Here is a 14,677-nt window from a genome sequence, read left to right as displayed (position 1 = left end):
TGACTTTAACCTTTAAGCTATGAGCACCAAAATCTAAACAGATCATGCTTGAGCCAGAGATGACATTTGTTTAAATTTTGAGGAAAGTCCTTCAAAGCAAGCTTGAGATAAACATGAAAGCATGAAACCCAGTGACCCTGGCATTGGACCTCCAAAATGTGATCTTTCATCCTTGAGTCAGAACAGATGTTTGTATAAAGTTTGAAGAAGATCCCCTCAGCATGTTCTTGAGACACAAGCAAGTTTGTGTTTACAAGGAAGGGATGAATGTGAGGCCTCATGGCCTTTGAGCTATACTATGGACAAAAGTTTTCAGCTGACCTGTATTCAAACACATGTACTTGGAGTTGGCCCCCTTTTGCAGCTATAACAGTCTCCTCTCTTCTTGGAAGGCTTTCCACAAGATTTTGGAGTGTATCTGTGGGAATTTGTGCCCATTCATGCTGTACAGCATTTACGAGGTCAGGCACTGATGTTGGATGAGAAGGCCTGGCTCACAATCTCCGTTCCAGTTTATCCAAAAGGTGCTCGATGGGGTTGAGGTCAGAGTTAGCTGATAAATGTAAAAGTTCAAATCTCTGTTTTAACTTGCAGACTGCAAAGACACAGTTGTTTCAGTGATAAATGATGTCGTGTCCAACCACCAAGGCAACTCTGCCACAAATGTGATTTTACACAACATTATTTAACATTACATTGTAAGCGATACTATAATCATATACGTGTGGCATATCTCTTATATCAGTGGTTACCTAACATGGTTATAACATGGAGCTAGTGAGCCAAAGTTGTCTTTGGTTTTAATAAGTTTCAGTTTGGCTTGCTGAATTTGTTGAGTGATAATCAGGATAAAAATTCATAAATTGGAGCTAAAAAGTAAAAATTAAATAAAAAGGGGTCAAAAGTCAGAAATGAGGACAGTTCATAAGATTGGCTTCATAAATAATAGCCAAAAATCATAATACATGATAAAACAAGTATCATATGATTAAAAACGTCAGAAATGAAAGGTACAAATTCATGTATGAGAGATTAAAACCACCTTGTAAAAATAACATAACTATAATAAGAGAAAGAGTCTGTTTTTGCTCATTATGTTGAATTTTTCATCTCATAATTGTGATAAACATAACTTGACTGCTGCTTTGAGTATTAAGTTACATTTTGGGACCCCCTTGAAAACGAGATGATCCATCTCAAGGGGCTATCTAACTAAAAAATTGTTAACAGAAATATGAACAGTCTACTATCTCATGGTTAAAATGCTTTCAGTCTCACCTACAGCTAAAATCAACATGATTGGAACAAAGAATACAATAAAAGATTGATAAACAAGTGTTTGCTAAATAAAGGTGAGTTTAAAAATATTCAAACATATAGAAAATAAACCTTAAAACATAAAGGGTTTAATATTACCCTACACAACTTTCATACAGTATGTTTGAAGGCTTCTGAAAGGCTTTGACCAAGTCTTTGAGACTTCAAAGGTCACAAATAATGCAAAATACACCCTTTCAGGCTTTCCTAACAAAAAAAAAAAAAGTGCCCCTGGCCTGTCTACTTTCCCCCCATGTATCAGAAAAATCCCTTTCTCCACTTTCCCCTCATGATGCCATGGAGTCATGAATCCAGTCCAACATGTCCACCAGAAGCCTTCATATTGCTTTTTGGTCTGTGACTGTGATGATCAGACTTCACTCTGCAGAATGATGCATGTACAAAGCTTGACACTAGAGGGCTGTTTCCACATTCATCTGCTGAAGGGGGAAAGTTTCACTCATGCATTTACAGTAAGAGAAGGATTTAATGACATCATTTACCAGTTAACAGTCGGTGTCTGTTCAAAGTTAAACCACAAAGCTGTGAAAATGAATAAATCTCCACTGCATACATATTGATAAAGGATGTTTAAGTGGTATTTTTATACTTTATATTTCAAAGCGTGTCTTGATCTTTTAGGATTTTAAATGCATATAAATATTTGGTTCCAGTACAGGCCAGTGGACAAGCTTGCAAGAGAGAGCGTTGATGCAGGAAAAGTTCCCATGCCCAGAGTTACATAAAATTATGAGTCACAGGAATTCCCTCCAGTGTAAATCATTAAATCATACCTACACACATCTAACTTCCACTTGGAGTAAAAGATCCAAACATTTTCACCCTATAAAAATGCCATTTCAGATCTAGAAAGGCCCACAAATTCTAAAGTGTAGTAAGGATGATCAATAATGATTGTACTTCATTTATAGGTCATGCACAAAAAAGTGTCCAACCCTAAAATATAAAATAAACCTAAAATATACTATATAATATATGGACAAGAGTATAGAAGAAGCTTAGCAACTTCAAGCGTGGTACTGTGATGGATGCCACCTTTGCAATAAGACAGTTCATGAAATTTCATCCCTGCTTGATATTCCACAGTCAACTGTAAGTGATATTATTAGAAAGTGGAAGCTTTTAGGAACAACAGCAACTGAGCTACAAAGCAGAAGACCATGTAAAATTACAGAGTGGGGTCAACAACTGCTGAGGAGTATGGTGCATAAAAGTTGCCAACCCTCCACAGCTGAAGAGTTCTGAACTTCCACTGGCATTATGTAAGCAGGAAAACTGTGCAGCAGAAGCTTCATGGATGGGTTTCCATGGCCATGCAGCTGTATGCAAGCCTCACATCACCAAGTCAAGCAGCAGCAGAGGACCACACCGTACCACCACTCTCAGCTAAGAACATGACGCTGAGGCTACAATTCACACACACTCACCAAAATTAGACAACCAATGATGGCCTGGTAAGTCTGAAATTCTAATATTTGAATGGTACGTCAGAATTTGGCATAAACAACATGAAGGCTCACCTGACCACCAACAATCATAGCGCGTTCAAACTCACTGATACTCGAGCACATAATCTCGACTACTGAAGATCTGCATGTCTAAATGTGTTTGTTGTTGAACTGTGATTGGCTGCTTAGATATTTGCATTATGAACAGTTGAACATGTGTACCTAATAAAGTGGTCAGTAACTGTATATGTATGGTGTAAAGACTTTGAAGAGGCTAATAATAATAATAATATAAAAAGAAGCAAAATATGACTGCAAATCAACAAAATAAAAGCTGGGGAAAGGCAACACAAAGACATTTATGTTTCCAATAAAGGCAAATTAAAAAAATGTTGGTACACAAGCAATATTGTTATATTTGCCTGTGTATGGAATAAAAAACTCAACCAGAACTATCATTCTGAAATTTACTCTCTGCAGACAATGTTTGTTGAAAATTGAGGAATCTGTGTTGTCGTTTCTACTCTAATAAATAGCAGAGCATGTCCTGTGGTGTCTGACACATCAGGTAGGTGATGACTGTCACTGTGGGTTATGTAATGCAGTCTTCTCACTGAGGTGTGACATGTCATACATCAGCCCAAGTGAAGAAGACTTCAGTGTTTGTCCTCTGATTTATTCCCAGCAGCTCCTCCTCATCTATCCACCGCTCAGGAGTAAACTGACTCTTATTCAGAGCTTGTTTGTATCACAGCCAGCTCTAGCTATTTTGGTACAGATCAAAATTTGGTGCCCCCCTATCCCCAGCACTTCATCATCTCCTCAGAGAAGCTTAACAAAGTTTGCTCACTATTTTGTATTCAACCTTTATTTAACCAGGTAAATAATTTGGAGAGTGTGGAACAAATTGCTGTTGCACTAATATTAGCACAGGATTTATGTTTTGATTTTTTTTATACATATATATTAAAAGCTCTTTGTATGGTATTTCATGCACTCTGGGCACTTTATTTGTGACCAAATTTGAGGAGGACCCCAGTAGTAAGGTCCAAGCCCCTTAAAATCCCCAGACTGTCGTCATATTGATCAACTTAAAAAGATAGATCCCTATAGATATATTGAAAGACGAAAGAAGTGGATTACTGTGTGGCACAATGGCATGCAACAAACAAAAATATATAGTGTGTGGCAGAAGATCAGATATTTTCCCAACAGTAAGCAGACATGTTTTTATTTTTAAGGTCTAGAGATAATTTCAAATATCTCGATGTGGTAAGTTCAACTTAGGATATCTTAGCACTGATGTTAAGCATCTGGGTTTTTTATTTCAGATTTGGGTATGTTTTACACTTCTTAGGCTTTGAGAATAATATAAAATACTTTGTTTAACCACATTTTATCCACTTAATGGGGAAGTTCCTCATAATGGTCTCTGGGGCCCTTAAATTACTTCTGTAACTGATCCTGTTTTTGGTGATGCTTCTGTGAAAGTTTGCACAGGCGATGAAACTATGTGGAATCATTTTTGACACTTAGAATTATCATGTTACTTTTATCTTTTTATTTTCATAGATATTTTGGGGTATTTGCTTAAAAATTTTGAAGCATTTTCAAGAAAATTAGGGAAATTTTTTTGGATGTTTGTGGGAATTTTTGTGAGAGTTTTGAGGCATTTTCATGTTAATTTCAAAAATGTATTTGTTCTTTAGAAATTTGATTTGAATTTCTCGGATATATGTTTTGAAATTCTAAAGTATTTAGGTATAAATTTGGGGAATTTTTATTGGGGAATTTGCAGAGGGAGTATCCTTTAATCTTTTCAGGAATTTTCATGGGATTCTTTTCGGATGGTTGGGTAGAATTTCTGTTATTTTCAAGGAATTTTTTGGATATATTTGTAAATTTGGGGAGTATGATGATAAATTTTAGGGAAATTTGCTTTGAAATTTTGTCCTTTTTGATAAAGTTTCACTGATACATTTCGAGAATATTGAAATAAATTTTGAGATACTTTTATGGGATGCTTTAAAAATATGTTTTAGAATTTTCACAAAAATTTTAGGTAATTTATTTGAAATTTTAGGGAATTTGTGTGGATTTGGGAATAAAAAATGTCAAAGAAATTCATATTTTTTTTAATTGGAAATCTTGTGGTTGCTTGGCCTTAAGTTCTTGTGGTCCATCACTAAAATAACTAGAAAAGCTACTACCCCATTCCTCTCTCAGTGACTGAAATTACTTCTGATTGACTGACTAAAGACCCTCAACAACTGAACAACTGGCGACAAACAGCCAAAAAATCTGCTCTTAAACCGATCCAGTGGTGTCATTTCTGCAGGAACAGAACCCTCAGGAGATTTGTAGACATAATTTTTGGTCAAAACTGCATCCTGATCAAAGGCAAGGCTGAGATTTTAAACTTATCTGGTCCTACTAATCAAAAATAAATGTGAAAAATGCATTCCAAACAAAACTTGGGTCTCAGAGGGTTAATTTTCTGATCTTGTCCTGCGCATGTGTATGGAGTGTTTTCTGAAAAACAAAAAGATCTTGCTGTCCTTGAACAAATGTATCATAACTTTGAGTCCTTGCTGTGAAAAAAATGACACAAAGGCTGTTTCTGCAACTCACTTCACCAGCAGACACCTTCCCAGCAGCAGCTGTTCAAATTACTGTTGAAAACTTGTCAGTCTGAGCGCTGGTGATTCCAGAGTCTGTTGGGGCCCCAGGCAAAAATTCACAGGGGCCCCTCCAACCAGCATTCATCATCTTTATGTAATAAATAATGAGACACCTAAAGGAAATTTGCTAAATATAAACAGTGTTTTTCTAAGGTTCAAGTTATTATTTTTTTCCAATATATTTTATTAGAGTTTTCTGGATTCATTGCATCATGAATAGTATTTTATTATATATATATATATATATATATGTGTGTGTGTGTGTGTGTGTGTGTGTGTAATAAATAAATAAATAAGAAAAATAGATAGATAAAATATATTGTAAATTGCTTTGATTTGAGGCATGTCAAAAACTATTTTATCACAATTAATCTGAGGATTTCTGTAATTTATCATGATTAATCAAACCCTTTTTTTAATCACATTTCAAAATTAAACTATTGCTCATTTAACTGTTACTGTGTCATTTTAGATATGTTTGCTGTCTAAGGGTAAATGTCTTCCTGTTTCTATACAGACTTACTTTTATAGGTAAAGTGAAAATTTTAACATGAACTTAACTGGGGAAAAGGAACCTGTTATGGCTTTAAAAAAGGAATTAAGGGATGATTTAAAAGGAAAATGTTTGATAATTCAAGATGCAGATGTGCTTTGACTTGTCCATTGAGCTGTAATTGATTTTTTATATTTTAAGATACATTTTTGGGCTTTTATGTCTTTATTCAGAGAGGAAGACAGTGGATAGAGTCTGAGGGGACAGGGATGAAAGAGTGGGGGAGAAACATGAGGGAAAGGAGCCACAGACTGGACTTGAACCTGCACCACCCATGCACATGGGATGCGCCTTAAACCACTAGGCTATCTGCTCCCCATTCTTTTTTTGTTTTTAAGTGAAATGAGACCTTAAGGAGCAGAGGTGGACTTATTTTACATCAACTGTGGCTGCAAAGAGATGCTGATGTGGCCTAACTAAAGTGCATTATAAAGGGAAAAACATGAGATTAATCGTAATTTAAAAAGATTAGTGCACTTATTGTGGACCTTGATTAATTTTGATTAATGCAGTTACTCTTGACTGCCCTACTTTTAATACAAATAAAAGTAGTCATCTACAATTATTTTAATTGTCCTAATTTACTCTACTTACTGCTTTCTTGTTTTCCTCTTCTTTTTCTAATTCCTCTTGATTTCCCTCTAGTTATTTTCAGTGACAAATTTCTGTTTTTACAGCACTAATGCATGTGACACCTGGTGCAAAATGCTGTCAGATGGGGCCCCCTAGGGGGGCTCTCTACTGTCATTGCAAATTTTGTACATTTGGAGCCTCTGCTGTAAAAGTCTATGGATAAGCTTGGCCTCTGACTGATGGTCTTGTTCCTTTTTTGGATTATACAGAAGTGTCAGTATTTATCTTATTCTTTGATAACAAACTTGAAAGAAAAACATACTACAAACTACTTTTAACATCATGAAGAGAATCTGATATCTTTGCCTTTTGGCTGTTTTCTTTGTACACATATTGTGTAACATATCTTCCCTCCTTCTAAGCATTCTGGCTTTAATGCTAATTTATATTTTTATATTTTCTGTTTACTTCAGGGTGTTTTGCGTTTATTAACATGAGGTAAGAGTAGCCTATATGAAGTTTGGGTCACGTGTGTAACTGTCCCGGGCTGTGAGCAGCTCAACAGCAGCAGCAGCGGCGCTGGAGCTCCTCTGGGCGGACTCTTCCACTGTAACCACCGCCTCTTTCTCCAACTGCACTGGGACAGATTTATGCTACAGCTTTCTTATTTATGAGCACCAGTCCACCCTGTAGGACCCTTCTAGGTCGTTGTGGCCGCATAAATGAAGTGTGAAGACGACATGGGAGTCCCCGTGTACCCGAGATGACCGATGATTTGGTCCGATAATCACTTCTTTTTGTCGCCAGAGAGGGAAACTTAAAACAAGGCTTGTTTTTGGAGTTCCACCTCCCCTCCTCTCTCCCCGTAGGATTTGATTCAAAGGCGAAAACCAAGATGGCCGCCGATTCCGTGCAGGTAGGAAAAGTTGACAACTGTTGCGAAAAGTGCGCAAACTTTCTCCAGGGATACAGTTAAAAGTTAGCAAACAGTTAAATTTCATGAAAGTTGGGTGTCTGTGAGTTGATAGGGATAAATATAAAAGTGAATGGCCTCTGTTAGATCCCAAAGGGCTGTCTGGGAATTATCCATGGATTGAGGCCTGGGAAACAATTATCCAAAGTTACTTTCTCTAAAATATCCACGTTTAAAAGTGGTGAATTTAAACAGAAGCTGTTGTGTGAAATTATTTAACGTTTACGGCAGTTTTATTTGACGTTTAAACGGTTATAACGTCACTAAAACAACGTCTGTTGGACGTTAACGTGCAGGTCTGTAGCCTCACGTTTAGTTACCCTGCATTGGACCGTTGGAAAATAAAGTGTTTTTATGCAAAGGCAGCGCTGTAGTCAGTATTTAAAAGATTTTTCCGTCAAGTAAAAAGTGTTTCAGTCCATTTGTGTCTGTTGTAAGGACTTGGTGTGAGCAGGTTTGCTTGATTTTAAAGTTTTTCAAACACGTTGCACACCGGATGAACTCAAACATGTCACTGTCAGCGTCAACACAAGGCATAAAATGACTACTGTAACATTAAATTGCACATAGGATAGAGATATTAAACACAGATCAGCTTTATAGTCATGTCTGAGTATTCTCCATGAACAGTCATGACTCACTGATCAATGTGGTTTCACTTGAGTGACGTCATACAGCAAATAAATCTCTTATTTATTTAAGATAGTGGCCAAAGCTGCAAATCATCCACAACTTTATTTGATCACGTTTAACAGTAAATCAATCATGGCTTTAACAATAAGCCTCTATTATCTAAGACACGTCTGATTACTCATACATTATTACTCATTCACTGGGAGTATTTGGGGAGGGAAAGGTTACAGCAGATAATATAAAACATTTGTGATGGTTGTTAGTTTAAATGTGTCTTAATAATTCGATTCTGAGGCTTGCACAGATGGAAACTGATCACAGAGGCAACAGGTGGTTTTGTGCAACAGTCTGATCATAAAATGGCTTTTTTTTTTGTGCACAATGGTTTCAAAAGATGGTCCAGCATGATGATTTATACCTTTAGACGACAAGGCAATATTGTTTTGCTTTTACAGCTGACTAAATAACAGAAAGCTGATGACAAAACAGGCATAGACCTGGCCATTTGTTTCTTTAATTTGACATAAAGACAAAGATGGAGCAAGCTGACCTTTATTATGATGGGATTCTGCCCCCTTTGTAATAATTAAAGATATTAAAAGGCAGCCAGGGAGCTTGAGTGGATGACCTATATTCCCACCAATGCTGGTTGGTATGCATGCATAGATGCAGTCGTTTAACCCTGGTATTGCCAATATCTGCCCTTTAGACTGAAATCGACCATCTGCAAATGATGTGGGCACACATATCATTAGCAGATGTCTGTTGTGTTACAACTGTTAACTGCTGGCATTTAGCATACCTAACAGTTGATTAAGAGAAAATCTAAATCTGATTCATCGTTGAACATGAGCTGGCATTGTGGGAATCTTGCATTGAAAGAAGTAATTTAAAAACATCTGCATTTATATAGACCAGCTGCAAAATTATTTATATAGGTATCAGTATTGCTCCTGATTTTTATAATCGGTGCATCTCTACTGAATGGGGAAAATGATTGTGCATGGTATTTTTTTCCTCTTTTTTTATTTAAATCCCTGTTTTCATCACTACAAATCATGTGGATAGTGTTTATGTATTTGGTAATGTGGATACCCCTTAAAGTGATCAGTGTCTTCTCCAAAAATGCAGCCCATACAGCAAAAAAAATGTTACGACTGCTCCTCACAAGCCATGCAGCATAGAAAAACATTGTTTAACAAGCTGTGAATGTTGAACATAATTCAGAACTAAAAATGTAAAACAATGAGTGCTTTTGGTTAGGGCTGGGCAATAAACTGCGAATTAGATTAAATCGCAATATGGCTTGCTGCAATTTAGAAATTGCAGTAGTTGCATTATTCCTTTTACTTGAAATCTGTCAAAATACCAGTTTAATAAATTAATTTCTTGCAGCAGCAGAGATTTTATGCACATGATGCAAACATTAAGTGTCAATTTTTTTCTAGCGGTTTACAAAAACCCTCCTTTTTGTGTTTTATGGATGTTTTTCTTAATTAAAATGAGTGACATAAGAATGATAATGCCCTTCAAGTAAATGACATCACATTTGCAATATAAGCAAAAATAGTCAGCTCATTTGATCTAAAACTGTCATACCCCAGCTGCGATCAGCTGGTAGCTGGCCTCACCTCCCCCACCCCAGCCACCTCCTTTATAGCTTAAAGCTTGTTGCACCCCCATATTTAGATTCATGCTACTATGGATTAATTGCTTCAGAAATAATTTCATTGTTTTATATACACATGGGATTATTTATTGCTTGAGTTTGTCAAAAAATACACAAGATTAACTTAAGAATAATCGCATATTAAATTGCAATATTTGGCAGAAAAAAGTTGCAATTAGATTATTTTTGCAAATTGTTCAGCCCTACTTTCAGTCATTCATATCATAGATTTAAAGAAAACCTAAGGAAAATTCAAAGTTGTCACACCAAAGAAAGCAGTTAAAAGTTAGAACATATGAAGGGGCTGCTAGCTAAGCTGTTGCTTTTGTTGGCTTATTTCAAGGTGGTTAGCTTGTTGGTGATCAAGCAGTGTCACTACCAAAGCCACAATAAAATAATCACAATGTAACACATCCACACAGGGGCAAAAGAAAAATAGTGTATGAGTAATGACTAAAGGGATGCTGTTATGGTTTCAGATGGGTTCTCAGTATTTACGTATACAGGTTTATGTATTATTATTATTAATTTTATAATAAAAATCTCCAACCCCCGTGGCTGGAAAGTGAAGCCAATGAAGAAATGCAAATAACTCAGTAACTGCAGTTTCTCGACTGACCATTTGAAGCTGGCTGCAAAAGCCCTGTAAGTCTCACACAACCCACTCTAACATGCCAACTCTTTTGACCCACCACCCCAATGCAACCCCCCGCCACCACCAATGAAAGACAAGAAATACGTTAGGGAATTTGTGAAATTTATGTGATAAGTAACACTTGTTTCCTTTTCTTATCCCATGTTTGACTGGCATCTTATAAAGATATTTCTCCAGATCATTTAAGATCCAGCTTTTAATCTGCCCCTGACTTTCAACACCCTTTTTTTAAATCTCAAAAGTATCGATTCAGGCACCATTAAGGCACCAGCACCGTGTAAAAAGTATTGATATATAGCAACAGTATCAGAAAGAACACAAATGATACCCAACCCTAGACATCACACAGGCTTTGCCCGAAACCTTCTACGGTCTTGGAAAAAAAGATTGGCTACAACATGTTCAAGTTATATTGTTTTATAATCTGGAAAGGTTCTAAATAGCTTTATAATACTGCAACTATAGCTAGCACTATTAACTTTAAATATGAAACACGGCCCAGCCATTCTTCAGGATACTATGACCATCTGTTTTTGACTTTTATGACTGATAAAGGCCATCAGACAAAAAATGTTACATTTTCCACATATTAAAGATAGAAATTTAGGTTTCAAAAGGATAAGTAGTTGCCTGAATCAAAAGAAAAATTGAAATTCAGTGAACATTTTCAGAAAACTTTGAAGTCTAAAAAAATCTTCAGTTCTTTAACCCAGGGTAATGTTAGAGTTTGTAACTAGATGCTGGTGTTCTTAACAGCCTTTTATTTGGTGTGGACTGAAGTGGAAAGTCAAACTGACCTGTCCGTTTCAGCTGGCATGCTGAATACTCCTGATGTAACGTACAAAACTGTCTTTGCGTTTGGACTGTTGCTAAGGATTATCTTTTAAGTCAAAGATAGCCAAGCCACGTTGTATCCCTCTGTAAGTTTCTGGTATATCATAGCATAGTGTGTTTTTATGAGAATTTTAAGATTTGGGTGCTTTCACAATGAAAAGATATATTTGTGTTAAGGTAGGGTTAATCAAGTAATCTAGTTTGGTATATCACTGTTATTCTATCTGAAGTGGAATCAGATCTACCCAGAAGAGCAACAGGTGCCTCAGTGCAATTCATCACTTGGTCCCTTTTATTACTTTTCAGTGTTAGATTTCTGGACTTACATTAAACATATTATCTATTAATAATGCCCTGAAGTGCAAGACATGAGCTACAGTTTGTCCCAGCGTTGGATATGTGTAAGGCGTGTGTGAAGTCTGCGTTTGATCTGCATTTGTAGCCTGTGTTGCTATTTCTGGTTGCAGCAGAGCACCAGGGCTGTGGCCAACACTCCGCAGCCAGCTGTGGGGTGAGACGGACGGTCGGGTGTCAGGTTGTAGGCCGAGATAGGCCTCATGCAGAATTGGAAAGGGCTCAGTATTTTAAGCTGGAGCCTGGATAGCACCCTCAACTTTTCCATTGTCCCATTGTGTGAATGGAGCTCCTGCTGCAGGAGCTTTCAGGCTTAGAGAGTGAGTTACACTTGAGGCCCAGACCTAATGTTTGCTTTAACCTCACAGCTTCTTTTCATGTCTCAGGTACTAGAAGAGCTCTTTAACCAGCTCAACATATGTAGGTAACAGTGGCTTCACCTTTGAGTATTTCAGGAAATGTAATTAAATTCCGGCCTTTTAAGCCATTATTCTCGTCCATCTTATTTGACATGATGCTGATTTTTTGTAATATTACATTGGTCATTAGGTCTTAGTGGTTTCATAGCCTTTTACATGCAGCTAGCAGTGAGCAGCAGAGCCCCACAGACTTGACAAAAGCTCCCTCCATCCATAAGAATCTGTATGCATTACAGTAAACGTGGAAACATTTGCTTACAATTCCTCCTCTGCTCATCTTTGAACCTATTAAGTCCTGAGTCCTTGTATGGCGTCACTCCCCTGACAAGGCAATACATTAAAGCAGCAAGACATGATAAGAGCCTTATAGGTAAAAGAGCAACTCAAGGAAGTATTGCACTCAGAGAGAAACAAGAGGTGAAACCAATACTGCAAAAAAAACACCTGCTCTCTTTTCTTTGGATCTACTTTCTTTGTTTGATCTCGATTTAAAGCCGGGACGTTGTGGGTCTCCAGGCTGATTTATTTCCACCTTATCTGATTGGCCTTTCATGGATTTCCTTGCATTGTTGTGCAGTAAAATAGCCCCTTTTGGGTGTCCTCAAGCTGTCCTTAAACCACGCTGGGCAAACAGCTACAGTGCAAACAAGTTTTGCAAGGCGGTGAGCTGAGGAGTTGCCCCCCCCCCTCGCATACAAGCTCAGTTCTTCCACTTCCACTAGTGTTGACCTCCATTTTACCTATGAGTCATCAAGGAGCCTCTGGACCAGGATATGTGCAAACTATAGTTTCCTCTGAGGTGAGCACCTATAGAGGAGAGAGGGGAGGTTTGATGAGGGCTGAGGTTATGACTGAGCCCATGGAAATTTCTTATCTTACCTAACATGATGTATTTCTCCAACATAAATCTGTCTGTCAGAAGCAGAGTTGATGGTTCCAGGTCTCCTCTAGATATCTGTTGAGCAAAGGTGCACTGATCCTGCTGCAATCTCTCAGATAAGGCAAAAGTTGCGTCTTTCTAAACTGATCCTTTTTCTTTTCAAATGTATTATTTTATATTTCAGGAAGTTTGAGAAGCATCTTTTTTTAACAAACAGGACCAGAGAACACCAGATGATTTGATGCTTAACATAACTGTGGGGCAGTAGCTGAGTGAATATTTCCACGTGCCCTGTGGAAAGAGGTTGTTGTTCTAAAAGCAGATGGCATGGGGTCAGATCCCGGTTGTGGCTCCTTTCCTGCAAGGTGTCCGCAGGGTCTTAAAAAGGTATTAAAAGTTTATAAATGGATCAAGCTAAAATCAAGCCCTTTAAAAAGTGAGGAAAATTCTTAAATGCAAGACCATGAGGTCTTCAGTTTTGTAGCTTTTGAATTTTTCATTCTCACCACGAGGTTGTAACTTTCTTTTTCTGTGTTTTCTGTTTTATATTTCATTTTAATCATGTGCAATTCCTTTGGAACTCCGCCAGGTCTTACGTTGCTAGGCACGTTTGTGTTGTGGCTCGTTGAGCTGTCAGTGCGTGCTCAAAGGTCCACTATGTCTCTTGCAAGTGACGCGTGCATGCAAAGGACTGTAAATGCACCTTTTTTTTTTTTTTTCTCAAAGCGGTTGGAAGAAAATTAGTTTGAGCCACTGCTAATTTTCCACGACACATTTTGGAAATTGAAAAAGCAGCTTTGCAGTGAAGCTTGTGCGGTATACTTGCACAGACTGTGCTAATGTTGGCACTGCTAGCATGGTATGGCAAAAGGCAACATCTAATTTCTGAGAAAGTCTGGGATTCATTTCAGAAAACGGAAATCTCCATCACTGACCTTTTTAAGCCGAGAAGACTCGGGTATTTTCCCTGCTGGGCAGCAAACTTCCTATGTATGAGCCACCTCGGCCCCTCTTGAAGACATTGTCTTTCTGACTCTGTCAAACTAAGAAAGTCGCAGGATTTGTTCAATCTCATAAGCACAGGGATTAAAATTCTTCATGGCTATGATAGATTCCCATCTCTTTCATTAGTGCTTTAACTGTAGCCACTGTCACTCTAATGAAAAAAATAGCTTATTTTTGCTGTGTAGTATTGCTCCTAGTCTTCAACGATGTTGATGGGTCTGCAGTCTTTGGCAACCCATTTAGCGATTGCATTAGTTAGCCTAGCCTAGTTGTTTTGTTGACAAATCCAGGTCTGCTGCATTCCACTAGTGTAGCTCAACGACCACGGCTGGATCCGATGCTGATGTTAGCGTCTTTGCTAACACAAAACTTAGGTTTTATCTAACTTTAATTTGGCAACTTTTTGCCATTAAGCAGACCTGCGTCCATCTCCTCACTCATGCACGCTAACATCCACGGACTACGGGAGGAAGTTGTAGTCAAACTTGGTCATATGATTAATTTGGGTTATTAATAATCATGATCATTAGCACATTAATGTTGACAGCCCTAACAATAACCTTGGTATATACTTATTACTGTAAATATTTTAAAGTGTTGTATGTAAACAAAATGTCTTCTCTCTCTCAGCAGGTGTATTTCCTACATATACTGAGCAGGTT

At 37.5% G+C, this 14,677-nt stretch overlaps 1 protein-coding gene across 1 annotated transcript in view; it reads left to right on the top strand.

Annotated features, from left to right (window-relative positions):
* The first annotated feature begins 7,202 nt into the window (after positions 1–7,202).
* The window catches only part of pkn2a (protein kinase N2a), a 45,487-nt gene continuing 38,012 nt past the window's right edge, over positions 7,203–14,677 (top strand). The window contains exon 1 of the mRNA XM_041802437.1: positions 7,203–7,509. Coding sequence (XP_041658371.1) covers positions 7,489–7,509 — 21 coding nt within the window. The 5' untranslated portion in view covers positions 7,203–7,488. The remainder of the gene's footprint in view (positions 7,510–14,677) is intronic.

The sequence above is a fragment of the Cheilinus undulatus genome, linkage group 13, assembly GCF_018320785.1.
Source record: "Cheilinus undulatus linkage group 13, ASM1832078v1, whole genome shotgun sequence".
Lineage (NCBI taxonomy): Eukaryota > Metazoa > Chordata > Actinopteri > Labriformes > Labridae > Cheilinus > Cheilinus undulatus.
This window is presented reverse-complemented; position numbering and strand designations above follow the sequence as displayed.